Below are 18,748 nucleotides of genomic sequence, written 5' to 3' on the forward strand. Positions count from 1 at the left end.
AATAAAAATTGAATTATAATAAAGTCCGAATTAGCGGGATTTCTTGATGCAGTCGCCGTCGATGGTGTGGCACATGAAGGGTTGATTTTTCTGGAGACATGTTTTGCGGCGATAAGCTGAGCGGCTGGCAATTTTTGGCCGCTATGCTCAACGTCTCTTGTAGTGTTTAATCCATTTTATATTTTTTGTGTTAACTAATGTCAACTTTATCCATTTTTCAAGAAAAAATAAATTATTTTTTACAAAAATACCCTTTAGCAAAAATTTATTTTTTGTCATTAAATTTTGCTTACCAAAATACCCTTTAATAAATTATTTTTTATTGATTAAATTATATTTTACCAAATTTTTTTAAACAAAATCTAATAATTAAATTATTTTTTTCTAAGATACTCTTCAATAATTTTTTAATTATTAAATTTTGATTTTATTAAAATTTTTGTTAATAATTATTTTTATATTTTACTATTAATTTTTCGATAACAATATATATTATTTTAACATTAAATAAAAAAAATCTTACCACTGTTAATATGTATAACAATTAATATATATTGATATCGAAAAATAATTTTACCAAGATTTTTTTATTTAATGTCAAAATAATATATATTGATATCGAAAAATTAATAGTAAAATATAGAAATAATTATTAACGAAAATTTTGATAAAATTATAATTTAATAATTAAAAAATTATTAAAGAATATCTTAAAAAATATTTTCATTATTAAATTTTTAAAAAAATATTTTGGTAAAATACAATTTAATTAATAAAAAATAATTTATTAAAGGATATTTTGTTAAGCAAAATTTAATGACAAAAAATAAAATTTTTGTTAAGGGATATTTTTGTAAAAAATAATTTATTTTTTCTTGAAAAATAGATAAAGTTAACATTAGTTAACATAAAAAATTTAAAATAAATTAAAGATGAGGTTTTTTAAAAATGATAAAGAATGGAAATGTGCATTTTACAAATAGAAATGAGATGAGTGTTATTTTAGCATCTCTGAAAGGAGGAGAGCGGCGAAATTTTCTCAATATTTTAGTGTCTAACAAATCTTTATTATTTAAAATATTCAAAAATTATTTTGTCAGACAATTAATATACATTTTGGATAAATAAATTTCTAACAATTTTTTTATTAAAGAATTAGATTAAAAAAAAACATTATAAGAAAACTATTCCTTTTAAAACGACAAAAAACCCTAAAGTATCCAATAACCAAAATAAAATTTTTTAAAATCTAATTTAAGTATTTATTCCTATTTTAAACTGCTGTTATATTAAAACTAACCTTTATTATTAATATTAAAAACTTTCGGGTTTTATACCATAATGAACATCACTTCATCACTTTGTTTAATAGATGCAATTGGCATACTAATTAAGAGAGTGAATATGGTTCATGATGATGATAACTATTACCTATAAACTAAGCAACCATGGTTCATTGGAGATTATGGTAGGTAATTAGGCAAACATAGATGATAAATAAAAATAACATAGCATACCAATGCAATGCAATATGCTAAATTAAAGTACAAGAAATGAAATTAGCGATGTCAAATTAAAGAGTAAATCATCGATATAGTCTTTTAAAAATTAATATAGGGTGACAATTTAACCCTTCAAATATTGATGATGACACATGCAATAATGTATGGAAAATTAGTTTAATTAATTACCCTATTAGTAGCATAATATAGAGAAGGCTAATTAGGCCATGCATAAGGAAGAAGTCATGCTAAGCATGTAAGTGACGAGATTATTAGTGACTTTTCCCTGCTAATATTTTTTTATATTGGATTATTATCCGTGATTTTCATTAATATTATGATGTTTTTAGTATAATACAGTGATATAGGAGATTGTAGGATAAAAAAAAAAAAATCGTGAGTAACGATTTTAAATAACACAAAAAATAAAAACTAAGAAATCGTGAATCACGGTTTTAAATTGGACAAAAAAAAATCGTGAGTTATGAAAAAAAATTATAATTTATAAAATCGCAAAGAACAATTTTTTTGTTATATAAATAGTGAATACTGATTTGTGTTATACATTACACTTATGAAATACACTAATTTAAATTCATATCAACATATTACATAATTTTATTCATTATATAAAAAATAATTAGTAACTTTTTTTTACGTTGCTTTAAAAATACCAGTGCTATAATTTTACTATATTTTTATAATTTTAAAAAATTTAATTAAATTTTTATATTAAATAAAAAATTTATACAAATTGTACTAGTCTAAATTTCGACCAGATTGACATTGTCATTTAGGACTGACAATGAATAAAGTTTGATAAGATTTAAATTCCACCAAATCTTACTTAGACAATTTTATATGTTTTTAATTCAAATTTTATCATATTTGCGAGCGTATAAATTTAACACGATAATTCTCCGTGCAACATATTTATATACTACGTGCATGCTAAAAATAAGGTGATGAAAAAAAAAGTAAATATGTAAATACAGAGCTTTATTATCATGTAATAATAAATTTCTAGCAATCACTAACTATTTTTTATTTCAGAACAAGGAAACTTTAAATTGGTCTTTTAAAGTTCACTTGTAAGCCAGATTAATTTTTTAAAATTTTTATTGAATCAAATTAGTTTCTAGTCCACCTTTTATTTTCACATCTTTTAATTAACTTTATTGATGTAGATTGTCAAATTCCATGTAAATTACAACAAAACGACGTGTTATAATAATAAAAGTCAAACAGTAAAAATTTACGTACAGTTATTTTTATATAAAATTAATAGTTAAGAATTATTAAATAATAATTTAATTAAATTTATTAAATTATCTAATAATTTTTAAATATAAATTTTACGTAAAAACAACTGGATATAAATCTTCATCAAATCAAATTATGTGAAGACAAAAATTTGACAATAATTAATTAAATGCATAAATTTGAAAAGTTAACTTTAAACATTTACTGATTTAGAAATTAAAAATTATTTGAACATAATTTTAGAGTATTTGTTAATTAACAAAAACCCTAACACTAATGAGGATAACAGAGTGTAGATAATCCAAGGGAGCACGCGGATTGGTCACATGATTATAGTGATTATTAGTGAAAGAATTACAAGCTGTTTGTCCCCTTTATTAAAACTAAGGATTTCAATTTAATTATCAAAATATTTTAATATTATAATTTAAAATAAATAAATTAATTTTGAAAACTTTCATGAATAATTTTACAATTTAAAATTTGTTATGATTTTTTTATTTTATATATTTAATTTATTCTTCTACTTTTTATATAAACTCTTGATTTTCTATGATAATTAAATATATATGGAATTAACTTTTGATTAACTATCATTAATTAATACTGTAGTGTAAAATTATGTTCAATTTAATTTTTTAAATTTACAATCTATAATTTTAATTTATAATGTAAATGGAAATATATTTTTAAAAAATGAAAAATTCTTTAACTAGACAATTACATTAAAGAGTGTGTGAGAAAGGACCTAAACCATAAATAAAAAATTTAATTATTCTGTTAATTCTTATAATTTTATTAAATTTATAATTATATTTTTATATTTTTAATTAAATTCTTATATTAATTTTAATTTTATAATTATATTATTTTTTATATCAAAATTATTAAAATTAACGATTTTTTTTTCAAAAAATATATAGTCAAATATCTAATTAAGTTTTTAATTTATAAATATTTTAAATTTACAAAAAATATTTAATTAGTTCTAGCACTTTTTATATTAAAAATAATTTAATTATAAAATAAAACTAATACAAAAACTTAATCAAAAAATTTATAAGAATTTAATTATAAATAAATTTAATAAAATTATAAGTACCATCTCATTCATTAAACCTAAATAAAATGAGAGGAGCGTTTCAATTCTTTTTCCATTTGGTGGGGATTGAACCAATTGGCACAAGAGGCTAAATTGCTAAAAGCTGTTCATAGCTAGTTGTTGACCTAACTCACAAAACGCCAAAACCCTTAATGGTGGCCCTCACGTTATCGATGCTCATACCCCTTTTTTCATTTTATTTTATTAGTTTACTATAGTACTATATTATACTATATTAAAATGATATTAAATTAAAGTACAAAAAAACGAATAAAGAAAAAGAGATGGGAGGATTCATCACCCAAAAAGAAACAAATGGCATGTTTGGATATAAAGAAATCGTTGGGATTGACTTTGGTTTAGATCAACCCAAAAAAATTACTACTAACTTATTATCTATGATATATTTAATTGGGATTTATTAACATGTGTATTAATAACACATTTAAAAAATACCATGAAAAATATTTGACAAAAACTTTATGAAAAGTTAAGTTTTTTTTTTTTCTTTACATTTTTAATACATTATTAAATACATAAAAATCTTTAAAATATTTTATTATTATAGTATATTTTAGCTATATCCTTTACAAATAAATATATATTATCTTAGCAATATTTTCGAAACAATAACGTTTGAATAATTAAATATGGCCAAGTGATCACTATAGCATAAACTCTAAATATTAAAATTAAATAGGTTTAACTTAATTATAAAAACTACTTTAATTTAAGGGAAAAAAAAGAGTTTTCCATGTACTTATATTACAATAGCTATCTTATTATCAAGGATCTAACAAAATTATGGTTCAATTAATCAATTTTTTATTTATTGTTGTCACAAGTAATTGTAATTAAATATTGTTATTATTAAACGCATACATTATTATTTTAAAACACGATGATAAATATAGGTCATATGGTCAAGTTTTTCAAATGGTGAATTTTATGGTGCCTTTTACTATGTTGCCTAAATTATCTAACTTGCTTTTAAAGATAAAAAATAAAATGTTTAAAGTAAAAAGTCAAATATTTAAAATTTATTAAATATTATCTATTTACCTTTTTTGGTAAGTTAGGCACAATTTCAAAGGCATCATAGCATTCACTTTTTCAAATACTAACTGTCCCTTTAAACAAAAACAAATCGGAATAAAATAACTAATATATTTAAAGATAAGAATTTTATCTTTATAGTAAATTAATCCTTTTGATACCAGTTATCAATAGTTTATAATAAAAGAAAAATACAACCAATTTAAGTTGGTTAATTAGTTAACTCACTTATCTAAATAAGTATTAAGAATCTGAATTTCGTATTACGTATGACTGCATATGGATTGAATAATATTCGCGGTAATTATCCGTATCCGATCCGAATTTTATGGATATTATTCGATCTGCAAAGTCATTGGATCAGATCCGATCCTCACTATGGTAGGATCGGATTGCGAATTTGGCAGTGATATCCGCGGATCCGATTCGCAAATCTACACGTCTCATATAAATAGCATAGTTTAAGAAAGTAAACCCTAATAATGTGATATGAATTTTAGTATGTTATTTTATGAATTTTATGATATCTTGTTTTTTATTTTTTTATGTTGTACTTTAACTTAGAATAATTAAACTTAGATTTTGTGTTATTATTTTTCTTTTGTTATTCAAGAGAACTTTTATTGATAATATTTTAGGAATAAATAGGCTTAAGTAGGTGAAAAAATAGATTTTCTAGAGCCAAAAAGGGCCGTAAAACAATTTTTTTTAATTATGCGAATATACCCGATTCCGATCTACAAGTATGCGGATCGAATAGAATTATAGGCTGTATCCAATCATGTGCAGCCCTAGTATTACGCATACAGCAACTTACGCGGTGTTTGTTTTTAGAGATTGGTATGAAACTGAAGAACTGAGATTAAGTATTATTAAGTTTGGTGACTAGAGAATAAAACTAAAATTTTAGTTCATTTAGTACTTCTAAAAAATGGGAATACAGAAGATTAAATTTTTTTAAGACGAATTAAAATTTTAAATTTACCCCTGAATCTCTATGTTTATATTAAACTAAACATAATACGCAGTTTAGTACATTTTGCACTAAACACAATACAAAGCTTTATTTTAGTTTCAGTCTATCTCTATCTCTCAATCTTAATCTCTTATGTAGCGTTTGTTTTGAGGTACTGGGACGAAGATTGTAAGATTGTGACTCATTATTATGTTTGTTGGCCTAGAGACTGGTACTAAAATTTCAATCTTTGTTTCCAAAATTTCAGTATTTTAATACCTCCAAAAAGTGGAGACACAGGAGACTGAAATTTTTAGAGATAGAGACTAAAACTTTAATAACATTTTTTACTTAAAATATCTCCATTTCAATTAATTAATTCTAACTTTACCTTTTGTATAAATTAAATTAGGCTTCATTCTTATTTCAATTTCAGTCTCTCAGTCTCTATCTCTTTTTCAAACACTACCTTAATTTCAATTTTTCTTTTAAATGTAATTTTATTAATCAATGATAAATTCTTAAATAAAACTCAAATCGTCCCGAATTAATTATTAACTGGTCTAGATGGAAGATACTTTAAGAAATAAAAAATAAAAAAATAAAAAACAAAAATAGGAAGCATACAAAGGAACAAGTTAGTAGTATTCAACACGGCAATGTGTTTGGTATAATTTGTGTGTATGTGTGGCACATGCATAGCCACCACTCTCTTAGTGACAACATATGAAGCCAAATACATAAATGCACGCTGCTCTCTTTTATTTATTTTATTTTACTTGACTTTATGATATGTTCCTTTTGGGTAGCATTGTACCTGTTCTATTAAAATCAAAACCCTACAAAAGGAGCTGCACAAACACAATTTATTTAATGATAATATTTTTTTTTTTAATAGAAAATGGTTTTACCCTTTTGGTGATGCTTCCTTCTGAACATGTGTTGTAAAGGCTAAAGGCTATTCTCAAATGGAGGGAAGAAATGAAGAATATCACTAGGGTATGTAGATAAGAGATGTTCTTTCTTTGAGGTGGGAAAAATATTCTCTCATTCAATTCATTTTTTTAATTCGAATCACTCATTTTTAAGATCTCTAATCTCCATAACAAATCTAATTCCTTATATTCGGGTTGTATTTGGTTAAAGAAGATAAGAACTTACGTACAAATATTTTTATATGAAATTAATAATTAAAAATTATTAAATAATAATTTAGTCAAATTTATCGTATAATATTCTCAAATATTAACTTTATGTGAAAATAACTACATGCATACGAATCTTTAAACTTTAAATATTCAAACTTCTAAATTATCACTTAAATGAACTTTAACATTAATACTTAAATATACACAATTTATCAAGCACTAGAGACATGAAGAATATACACAATTCATCATCTCTGCTGATTTTTACTTAAATATATTGCTTAAAATAATCTCATATATGATATTCAATTTTGGACAGAATAAATTGACTTATGAACCGTTGAAATGTATGACGCATAAACCATTTTTTGTCTTTTTTTTTTTTTCTTCTATCAATTAATAATAACAATTTACAAATATGAATTTCACCATTTAATACGAAATTTCTTATTTCTTGTTCTTATTATTTCCTACTACCATGATGATGATGAAGTAAAACCAACGGCTGAGATGGATTGTGAGGGGTGGGTCCCAACAGCATATGGCTAGATGAATGATGGTGCAAGAAGCATGCAAAAAAAAGAGAACACGTGGCAGGAGACACACATCCTTGAAGGGTGTGGGTCCATTGAGAAGGGTGAATTATCAAATATGAGGCTAAAAAAAATTTAGATATAGAAGTAAGATGAGTGTTATATTTTAAGGTAGTATTTTTTGGTGTTTTTTAAAATTATGGGAGGTACATAAATCGAAGGAATTTGTATTTAAAAAATTTTAAAAGTTTGGAGTACATAAATCGGATCTACCGATTTGTGTTGAAAAAATTAAAAAAATTTGGAGTACACAAATTAGACTGTCTGATTTGTGTACTCCAATTTTTTTTTTATTTTTTCAACACAAATCAGTCCGATTTGTGTACTCCAAATTTTTTTAATTTTTTCAACACAAATCAGATGGTTCGAGTACAAAATCGAACGGTCTAATTTGTGTACCTAAAATTCAGACGATCTGATTTTTGTACCTCTTAAGGCTAGATTTGGTAAAGCTTTTTTAAGAGGTGCTTGTGCTTTTTAAAAGCACAAGCACGTCATTTTGCGTTTGGTAAATTAAAAAGCCCAAGTCCTTGTGCTTACGGCTTTTAAAAGTTAGGAGTGCTTTTGAAAGCACCTAGGAGGGAGCTTTTCAAAGCTGGCTTATGCTTACCAAATTTTTTTCATTTTCCCGCACGTATTTCCCGCTATTATATTGTCATTAAAATTCTCGTATATTTCTAACTTCTCATCCTAACCTTCACAAATTCTAACACAATCTTCATATATTTTTTATTTTTCAACCTAATCTTCACAAATTTCAATATAAATACATCTCTATCACATATTATGTATGAACTTCTATCTATTTATGTTATTTTTTTTTGCGTTAATTTTGTATTTTTTCAGTAGATCTATTATGTTTGTTTTTCTCTGTTCTTTGAAACGGAAAAAGGTTGATCTGGTTTATGAAAATCAATCATAAAATTTTCTTTGCATGAACATTAGTCAAAATTATAATAACAACATGTATATACATATGTAAATATAGATATATAATTATAAGAGTAGTTTATTTGAGATAAGTGTCCTATTTTTTGTGATCTATAAAGGTGAGCCAATATATATAGGTGGGTAATGAACGTACCCAGTACTAACATTGGATTACATACAAATTTTATTATTGACTAATGATAAATCTATTTATATTAGTACAGAGAATAAATCAAGTAAATATGTTAATTATTATGATACTTATATAATAAAATAAATACTAAATATGTTAATTTAGTATTTTTAGTAATGATGTTTAGGATAAAATAAATTTTTATGATACTTATATAAAATTTTAAAGTTAAAAAATAAAAAAATTTATTTATTATATTTATGTTTATTATGAATTTTTTATTTTAACATTATTTTATTTTAAAATATTATATAAATTTTTAAAAAATTAAAAAAAAATTATTTTTTGTTATAAACATGTTTATTATAATTTTTTTAACTTTTAAAAGCTGTTTTACCAAACACAATTGTGGTGTTTGTACTTATTAAAAGTCATTTTTAATTTGATTTTACCAAATGCAAGTGCTACAGCTTTTAAAAAGCTATCTTTTAAAAGACAGCTTTCATAAGCTACTTTTAAAAAATAAAAGCTTTATCAAACCCAGCCTAAATATTGAACGGTCCAATTTGTACTTAGTACATTAAATTATTCCACATTTTAAAAAAATACTAATATTAAAAATAAAAATAAATGTCAAATATGAATGATCATCGTACAAAACTGGTTTAGTGAGCAACTGGATGGGACTTTGGAGGGAGAGTCATGGGACCCACCAAACACTACCCCAAGGGGCTATGTATATAAACGACTACGCCACATACCCCGCTTCGTTCCTTCCATTATAATACGACAAATTTTAAAAATTTCACCTCCTTTTTTCCTTTTCTTTTCTTAACTTTTTTTTATTAGGTTTAAAGAAAAGGATAGCAATCTTTTAAATTTTATTTTAAAGAATAAAATATAATTTATTATTATTTATTTTATATGTGAAACTAAAAAAAATATAAAAGAAAAATATTAAATAATAAAAGATTTTATTTTATCTTTTAAAATAAAAATATAAAATTTAGAGGATTTAAATTCAGAGAAAATAATAAATAAATCTATGACCTCTTTAATAATGTTTACATATAAGATAAAAAATAAGAAGAAAGAAAAAAAATAATATTTTTTTTGTGTTGTGTGTTGTTTGAATAAAAAATAAAATAAAAATATATATAAAATATGTTTTATTTAGATGAAAAAATAAAAAAATGATAATAGAATAAAATTAATTAACGTCTTTATATATATTATATATAAATTATAATTCAAAGGATAACTCTGTACTTTTATCTATGTTTGTATTTTTCTATTAGTTTTTTTCGCAATTTTGAAGAGAAAAAATTTATATGAACTCCACATACACGTTTTTGTTTTCTATTTAATTTGTTTACTGATCCAAACAATGAAAAATTAATTTTTTCATTCATTTTTCTTCTTTTATATTTTTTTTCTACAAATTTTTCTAATTCAAATAATGTGTAAAAACTAAAAACTCCAAATTTATAAGAAAATTAGGGTTTAGTGGGAGTGCGTACTCCGTACTCTGTACAATTTTGAAAATCGAAGATGAGCGGAGTGAGCGGGGAAGAGACTTTGAGGGTGAAACACGGTGAGGCAGCCGATAATGTCGGCGAAAGAGATAAGGGGAGAGCGGGGGAGGGATTGCATCAGGGAAAAGGAGGATCATATTTTGGGAGGGGTTTCTAAGTTTTTGAAGGTTTCTTTCATGGACAAAGTTGTGGGTTCCAAGATTGCTAAAGCTTTTTCACTTGTTGAAACTTTATCGGGAGATAACATTGCGGTAGTTTCTGGGAAGCAAGGAGATCTCTTGCCACCGAGTGTCACGTTTACCCAAGAAGCTAAGAATTGCTTGGCAGAACCTTATAAGGATGCTATAGTGATTAAGGTGCTAGGTAAACATTATAGCTACACTGCATTGTCTCATAAACTCCGAACGGTATGGAGGATTAAGGGAGGCTTTGATTTATTGGACGTGGGATTTGACTACTTTCCTGTGAAGTTTGATGTGGCTGAGGAGCGAGAAAAGGTTCTCTTAGGAGGTCCATGGATGATCGAGGGAAATTATGTGGCTGTGAAGCCTTGGGATCAAGAGTTTAGATCAAGTGAAAACTGTTTTGGAGCAACTTTAGTGTGGATTAGAATTTTTGGATTACCAATTTGGTGCTACCAAGAAGATGCAATGGTCCGTGTTGCGGCTGCAGTTGGCATTCTCGTTAAGGTTGATTTGGCAACAAAATTAGCTAAAAGAGGACGATATGCTCGAGCCTGTGTTTAGATAGATTTAGGATTGTCAGTGACTAAGAAGATTCTTGTTGAAGGTGTTGAATATGAGGTTGAATATGAAAGTCTTCATCTTATTTGTGGCTCCTGTCTCAAGTTTGGTCATGATATGAAGGTGTGCAAGACTGACAGCAATGCAGGAGGAGGAACTAATGCCAAGGTGATCAGCGATGTAGCAAAGCAGCCAGAAAGCTCAAATCCAAAAAATTCAGTACATGTGAAAAAGGCAAGTTTTCATTTTGGCAAGAATCTTGGAGATAAGACTGTAAATATTATTGTCCCGGATTTGGTGGAGAGTGATTTGCATGCTGTTCATGTAGACCATGCACAACATGAGGATTTGGAAGGTTGGACTGAAGTGATTAGGAAAGGAAAGTATAAAATGGGTCAAAAGCCTTCTCCTAGCACCCATCAGGTCCAACCAAAAGCAAAGAAGACTCCTAACAAGGCTACCAATACTTGGACAAGGCCTAATCACCAACGTACAACACATGCTACTGGATCCAAAGTAAAATTAAGCAGGGGCATCAATATTGGAAAACCGGTTAGTGTGGCTTCTTCAGGGACCCAGCACAATGTTCATCATCAGCAGCAAGGTGAGACAACAAATGGCACTGTGCGAAAGCGTCCTCGCCCAAACTCTTTTCAGAATTCACCAGTAGATAAGGATGGAGCATCGATGGCGGGTATGGTGCAAGTTTCGACGGAAAAAATTGGGCTGCAACTTGAGAGTCCATTAAAGGCAGGATCGTCGAAGATAGGGACATCATGTTGAGTCTCGGGTTTGTTATTGGAGCTCCCTTTTTGCTGTTTTTATAGATAGTTTCAATATCATAGCCTGGAATGTGAGGGGGTGCGTCTAACAAGATGGCCCGTGTGCATTGTAAAAATTTGGTGAGAATATATAAACCATCTTTCTTCTTTCTCTTTGAGACTCATACAATGTTTAATAATTTGAAGAATTTGTGGGATAAGTTGGGTTTTCATTGTGTTGGTATTGAGGAAGCAGTAGGACACAGGGGTGGCATTTGGTTTCTATCTTCTATTGCTAATGCTTCTTGTGTGGTTATTGATCAAATTGACCAATATATCACAGTGAAAGTGAGTGTGAGTAACTTAGTTTGGCTTTGTAGTGCAGTATATGAGAGTCCTCAATTCGAAAAAAGATGTATGCTTTGGGATCATTTGCATTCTATTAATTCAGGCCATAATAGACCGTGGATGGCCGTTGGTGATTTTAATGAGATTGTAGCACCAGATGAGAGTACAGGTGCTTATTTTTCTTCTCACAGAGCTATATTAGCTACTACTCTAGATGACTGTGAGCTCTTTGATCTTAAAGTGACTGGTAGGAGATATACTTGGTATAGAGTAGTTCAGGCTGGCAGGAACTTGGCTAAAAGGTTGGATAGAGCTCTAGTTAATGAGGCGTGGATGACAATGTTTCCTGAGGGTTATTCTGAAATTCTTAGCAGGCTTCATTCTAATCATTGTCCTATTTTAGTTCGTTGTCATGGTAGCCCCAGAGTGAAAGGTTCTCGTCCTTTTAGGTTCCAAGCTGCGTGGGTAACACATCCTTCTTATAAACATGTTATTAGTAAGGCTTGGAATCAAGAGTTTGGAGGCGTTACTGAAAGGCTTAAGATGGTTCAACAGGCTTCTTTGGACTTCAACTCAAAGATTTTTGGAAATATTTTTGTGCGAAAAAATAAGCTGAAATATCAGATTGATCAGATTCAACGGCATTTGGAGGTTACCGATGTGTTATCTCTGAGAATTAAAGAAGCTGAACTGAGGGAATATTACAATAGGCTTTTATTGCAAGAGGAACTTTTTTGGTACCAGAAATCTAGAGAGCAGTGGGTCAAGTATGGGGATAGAAACACTAAATTCTTTCATCTTCAGACTTTAGTGCGTATAAACCATAATAGAGTACATGGATTATATGTTAGAGATGGGTCTTGGTCTACTGATCCAGATATTCTCCAGGAAGAAGCCCTCTCTTTTTACAAGAATCTCTTTGGTACAACAGAAGAGGTTGAGGTTGATTGTTTAGGGGATGTTCCGATGCCCACTCTAAGCACTGAGGCTTGTGCTAGGTTAATTGACCCTGTCTCTTTTGCGGAAGTCAAGTCAGCAGTATTCAATATGAGCCCTTTTAAGGCTCCTGGTCCAGATGGCTTTCAAGCTTATTTTTTTAAAGAATATTGGGAGATAGTAGGCACTGAGATTTGGAATATTGTCCGGAGCGCTTTTTTGGGAGAGTTCTTAAATCCTAGCATCATGGAAACTCTGATTGTGCTTATTCCTAAAATTGATAACCCTACCTTTATGAAGGATTTCAGGCCTATTAGCTTGTGTAATGTTGTTTATAAAATTATCACCAAAGTATTGACTAACCGAGTTCGGCCTTTTCTTCCAGATATTGTTAGTGCTTTACAAGGAGGTTTTATTCTGGGTCGTGGTGCTCTTGATAATATTATTGTGGCCCAAGAAATTCTGAATTTCATGAAGCACACAAAATCCAAGAAAGGTACTCTTGCTTTTAAAATTGATCTTGAAAAAGCTTATGATAGGGTGGATTGGAGGTTTTTGGAGAGTACTCTCATTGCTTTTGGTTTTCCTATCATCACTGTTAATTTGATTATGAATTGTGTCCATGCATCATCTCTTTCTATTATGTGGAATGGGAATAGATTGGATAGTTTTGCTCCTAGAAGGGGGCTTAGACAGGGCGATCCAATGTCTCCTTACTTATTTGTGCTTTGTATGGAAAGACTTGCTTGCTATATATCTCATAAGGTGGTCGAGGGTGTGTGGAAACCAGTTTCTGTCACTAGGGGTGGCCCAAAATTTTCTCATTTGATGTTTGCAGATGATCTCTTACTCTTCTGTCAGGCTACAAAGAGTCAGGTCCAAATGGTCATGCATTCTCTTAACATTTTTTGTAAGGCATCTGGCATGAAAGTGAATCTTGAAAAGTCTAAAGCTTTTTGTTCTAATGTGACTGCTCGTAGAAGAGATATTTTTACTAGTGTTTCTTCAATACATTTTGCTTTGGACTTAGGAAGATATCTTGGAGTTAACTTTAATCATTCCCGTACCAGTAGGGCTTCTTTTCATTCGGTGATTGAAAAGGTGAGGGGAAGATTAGCTAATTGGAAAGGAAGGCTTCTAAATAAAGCAGGGAGACTTTGCCTGATCAATTCTGTTGTAGCATCCATTCCTGTCTATCATATGCAGGTATCTTTTTTTTCAAATTGGGTTTGCGATAAATTGTCTTCTATGATGAGACAGTTCCTTTGGAAGGGTCAAGTTGATGGTAGAGGTCTTTCTCTTGTTAATTGGAGGACCGTGATCACTCCAAAAAAATTTGGTGGCTTGGGTGTTAGAGATCCTGCATGTGTTAATATATATTTACTTGGTAAATTGGTGTGGCAACTTTTTCATTGTCAGGACAAGTCTTGGGTTGCTCTATTGAGGGCGAAGTATCTGAGGAATGAGGGAGTTTTAGATGGCCCTGTCCCTTGCAATGCTTCTCATGTTTGGAAGAGTATCTCAAAGGCTTTTGGTGCTCTTAAGGATGCCTTCTCTTGGTGCGTTGGGTCACTTGATCAATCTTTTTGGTTTGACAATTGGAGTATTGAGGGCCCAATTGCTCAAGATGTCCCTTTTGTACATATATCTGACTCTGATTTAACTATTAGAGACGTTTGAAAAGATGGTCAATGGAATCTCCATGATATTTTCTCTATCATTCCAGAAGATGTCAAACAGCGTTTGAATGCTTATAATCCGGATTTGAATGCTGGAGAGAGTTCGGGTTGGTCGTGGGGTGTGGCATCTTCTAGACTCTACTCAGCTAGGAGTGGGTACAGTTGGCTAGCCAAAAGAAAGTTTGACTGGAATGAGCATGATAATTGGTTGTGGGTATGGCGACTGCATATTCCTGAGAAGTACAAGTTCTTGATTTGGCTCAGTCTTCATAATGTTATTCCTACGGCAGAGTTTCATTTGGGTCGTGGTTTAGCTTTATCTAGCACCTGTCATCGTTGTCAGAATGGTTCTGAATCCATTCTTCATTGTCTTCGGGAGTGCCCTAGTGCCAAGGAGGTCTGGAACCTTTTAGGCCTATATTCAGATAACTCGAATTTACATGATTGGCTCTACAGAGGTGCAAGGAGTGGAGATGTTTTTCTTTTTTTTTTCGACCATCTGGTGGATTTGGAGAAGCAGGAATCATGACTTATTTAATATAGATGATTCATGGAGTGCTAGTAAAGTGGTGAGTTTGATTCGTAGTTCAGTAACGAAGTTTCACACTATTTTTGCTATGCATCAATCTCTGTCTCCTCCTTCACTTTGTTTGCATTGGGTTCCACCTCCAGTTCATTCTGTTAAATTGAATTATGATGCTAGTTGGTTTGCTCCTTCTGGCTATGCTGGTTTTGGTTGTATCATTCGCAATCCTGATGGATGTTGGTTGAAAGGTTGCATTGGGAAAGTCGAAGTGAGCAGTGTTCTTTTTGCTGAATTGTATGCAATTTGGAGAGGTTTACTTCTTGCTTGGGAGAGTAGATTTTGTGAGGTTATTTGTGAAACAGATTGTTTAGAAGCTCTTTTCTTGGTAAACCAAAGAATGCTTGGTAAGAATATTCCAGAATAGGATTTGGCAAAGCATATACAGGAGGTTATGAATTGGAATTGGAGAGTTTCTATTCTTTTAATTCAGAGGACTGCAAATAGTGTTGCAGATTGTATGGCTAAAGCAGCTGCTTCTGTCACGAACATTCACTCGAATTGGAGCCAACCATGGAGTGAGCTTCAACATCTAATAGATTTAGATATGACCCTAGCCAATTAATTTCGTTTTGTCTCTTTTTTTTCTTTCTTTTCTATTTAGTCACAAAAAAAAATAATGTGTAAAAACTGGACATATATATTTTTTTATTTATATCGGTCTGTCAGATTCAATGAAAAAGTCTGATATAGTTTTCATTGTGCTAACATGACCGCTACAAATATATACATGGAGGGAGAATTTTTAAAACAGGATAAATTAATTCATCTTCTTCAGAATTTCTCCCTGTCTTTCTAGTTTCTATGCTTGGATCTTCCTCCCTCTCCCTCTCATTTGCCTTTCTCTTTCTCTCAAAATCTCGTTGCCTATCATCATCACTACCTCAAGTCTCCATCTCTCTTTCCTGCTTAGTACTCTCGTTACTATCCTTCTCTCTCGCTCTTAAAGATGCAAGCCAGCAACAACATACATGACCGTCGCTGTCAAGATCAGTCCCTCAGCCTCTCAAGCTTGCACTGTTGCCTCCCTTCTCTCTCACTTAGTCTCTCAGATCTCTTCTCTCAGCCTCTCAAGCTCGCACTGTCGCCTCCCTTATCTCTCTCGCCCAACCTCTCATATCCCTTCTCTCAGCCTCTCAAGTTTACTTTCTGTTGCATCACTTTATTTGATCTCTCAATATCAGCAATATCTCCAGTAATGACGGGTCTCGACATCGGCTTCTACGTTAATCTGCTCCTTTTCTTCCAACGTTGATATGCTCCTCTTTTTCTCTTCTTCCTTTATGAAAAAATTTGAATCTTTCATTTAGGAGTTAGGCCTACATAAAGTCTCTCTCGCTCTTCGCCTTCTTCAAAGAACCCTTGTTGTTTTCTTTTTCTTTTAATTTAATCTACTTAATTAGTTCTTGAAATTAATAAATGTGTTTTTTGTTGGTTGAATTTGTTGTTGTTAGATAGTCGAAAGATTATAGTTTGGTTTGCTAATTTTGTGGTATGTTGTTGTAGCTTGTTTTAAATTAAGAACAAATTTTGTGGAGAACAATGTTGTTGGGGCACTTTGAACAAAGTTTTAGCTAATTAATTAGTTCTTGGAATTAATGAATATGTTTTGTGTTAGTTGAATTTGATGTTATTATGTCATGAATCATTCAAGATTTAAGAGATTGTTCATAGTGAATGGATTATAATCACTATTTTGATTTGTTTTGATTCAATGGATTCAATGTTGTTATCTATTTGCTTTGTTTTTTTATTTGGTAAGAATGTTTATTATTATTATTTGAAAAAAAAACAATAAAAAAGGGTGGAAGAAAAATAAAAATGGTAGTATATGAGCGAAGGAAGAAGAAAGGAGAAGACGGATTTATATGTCATTATTTTGAAGAATATGGACTAATTTGTCCTATTTTAAAAATTCTCCTTCCACGTGTGCATTCGTAATGGCCACATAAGCACAACAAAAATCACGTCAAACTTTTTCGTTAGGTTCGACAGACCCATATGAACAGAAGGATATATATGTCTAACTTTTAAAGGGGTCATGAACTTAAAAATATTTTTAAATAGTCAGAGACAAAAATATTTGCAGCACAGAAAATTGAAGACTTATTTGTCATTTTCTCTTATGTTTAATTACTCTCATTTCTTTCTATGAACAACATAATTTAACGCCAAGAAAAGAAAGATTACAAAGAGATAATTACAGAAAGAGTTATACTAGATGAATTAGTATCGAAATATAAATAAATGCAAGAAAGTACTGTAAAATAAATAACATAACCACGTTATAAAAAAAAAGTAGTATTGATTTTATCGTGTCTATTCAATTTACCCTTTAACTTTCGCCTTTTATCATTGTTATTAAATCAGACTTGATCCGCCCGATTCGACCGAAAACTCACTAATTCGGTCACCTGATTAGGTCGAGTCACTCATTAGGACCATCCACGCATATGACCTGAAAGACCCGAGTCAACCTGTCGAGTTTTGTAAAGAATTGGTGACTCGGCCGGTTTATACAACTTGAACCGGGTCATGTTTTTTATTTTTAAAATATGAAACCTTATCACCCGCAGAACGTCTCTCTCCCTGAGTTCTCATACTCAAAACTCTATCTTCTCTCTCGCTGCCTAGCCTACTAGAGTCTCTCTCAATCTCACTCAAGTCTCGTCCTTGGGCTCCTCGTCGCCGGCGCCAAAGTCAACTCATAGGGTTGTCGTCCCTTATCGTCTTTTGGTTTCTGTTTGTTGTCGTCGTCGTGGATCGTGGACCGTTGGTGAGTCCCCTATTCTCTCTTTTCCAGACTTTCTTTCTTCCTGTATTTTGAGATGTTGCTGAATTGCTAAAATAAATTAATTTGTCTTGTTGTTGATCTAAATGTTGCTGTAAATCATGACTGAACTAAGAATTATTGAATTTGTTACTGAATTTGTTGTTGTATAGGTTGAATTTGTTGCTGAAAATATCATTGGGCTAATTTTTTGGTTGATAAAAATCATCTCTAAGTTGAATTTGTTGCTGATTATCACTGAACCTTGAATTTGTTACAGTCTTGCTGAAATAATCACTTAGCTAATTGTTTTAGCTGCTATAAATTATCTTTAGAACTACTTTTTTTTGTTGTTGAAAATGATCATAGTTGAATGTGTTGTTGAAAATTATCAATGAGATGAATTTGTTGCTATAAGAATATATTTGATTCTTAGTATTGATTGAGTTGATTCTTACATAGGCAGTATTAATTTGGTATGATTAGTTGATAACAATGCTATGCAAGATATAGATGCAAATCAAAATGAAGATAACGTTGGTCAAGTTCCAAATTTGTCCGCTAAAGATATAAATGCTGATTGAGATCACTCCTTGGACTTGATTTACTTATTGTGTTATGTTTTGCTCTCTTCATTTAAATTGAGTAAGTATTTTGTGATAGTTAACTAGTTTATTTTCTATTTTTACATCATTAGTTATGTTTAAGAAT

At 29.9% G+C, this 18,748-nt stretch overlaps 1 protein-coding gene across 1 annotated transcript; it reads left to right on the plus strand.

The window, feature by feature from the left end:
- Nucleotides 1–11,910: 11,910 nt before the first annotated feature.
- LOC148575404 (uncharacterized) lies at nt 11,911–18,621 on the plus strand. Its single transcript, XM_088506218.1, has 7 exons — nt 11,911–13,107; nt 13,867–14,211; nt 14,425–14,521; nt 14,732–15,142; nt 15,228–15,595; nt 15,701–15,785; nt 18,524–18,621. The coding sequence occupies exons 1-7, from the start codon at nt 11,911–11,913 to the stop codon at nt 18,619–18,621; spliced, it is 2,601 nt and encodes an 866-aa protein (XP_088362344.1).
- Nucleotides 18,622–18,748: the final 127 nt, after the last annotated feature.

This window comes from Arachis ipaensis, chromosome B2 (assembly GCF_059453495.1).
Source record: "Arachis ipaensis isolate K30076 ecotype BB chromosome B2, ASM5945349v1, whole genome shotgun sequence".
Classification (NCBI taxonomy): Eukaryota; Viridiplantae; Streptophyta; class Magnoliopsida; order Fabales; family Fabaceae; genus Arachis; species Arachis ipaensis.

Excerpts from the sequence above, each read along its gene's own strand:
- LOC148575404 (XM_088506218.1), top strand. The coding sequence starts at position 11,911 with ATGTTTAATAATTTGAAGAATTTGTGGGATAAGTTGGGTTTTCATTGT. Across the intron at positions 14,212-14,424 it reads TTCCTGTCTATCATATGCAG|GACAAGTCTTGGGTTGCTCT; the intron begins GTATCTTTTTTT and ends TTTCATTGTCAG. Across the intron at positions 14,522-14,731 it reads TGCTTCTCATGTTTGGAAGA|AAGATGTCAAACAGCGTTTG; the intron begins GTATCTCAAAGG and ends CTATCATTCCAG.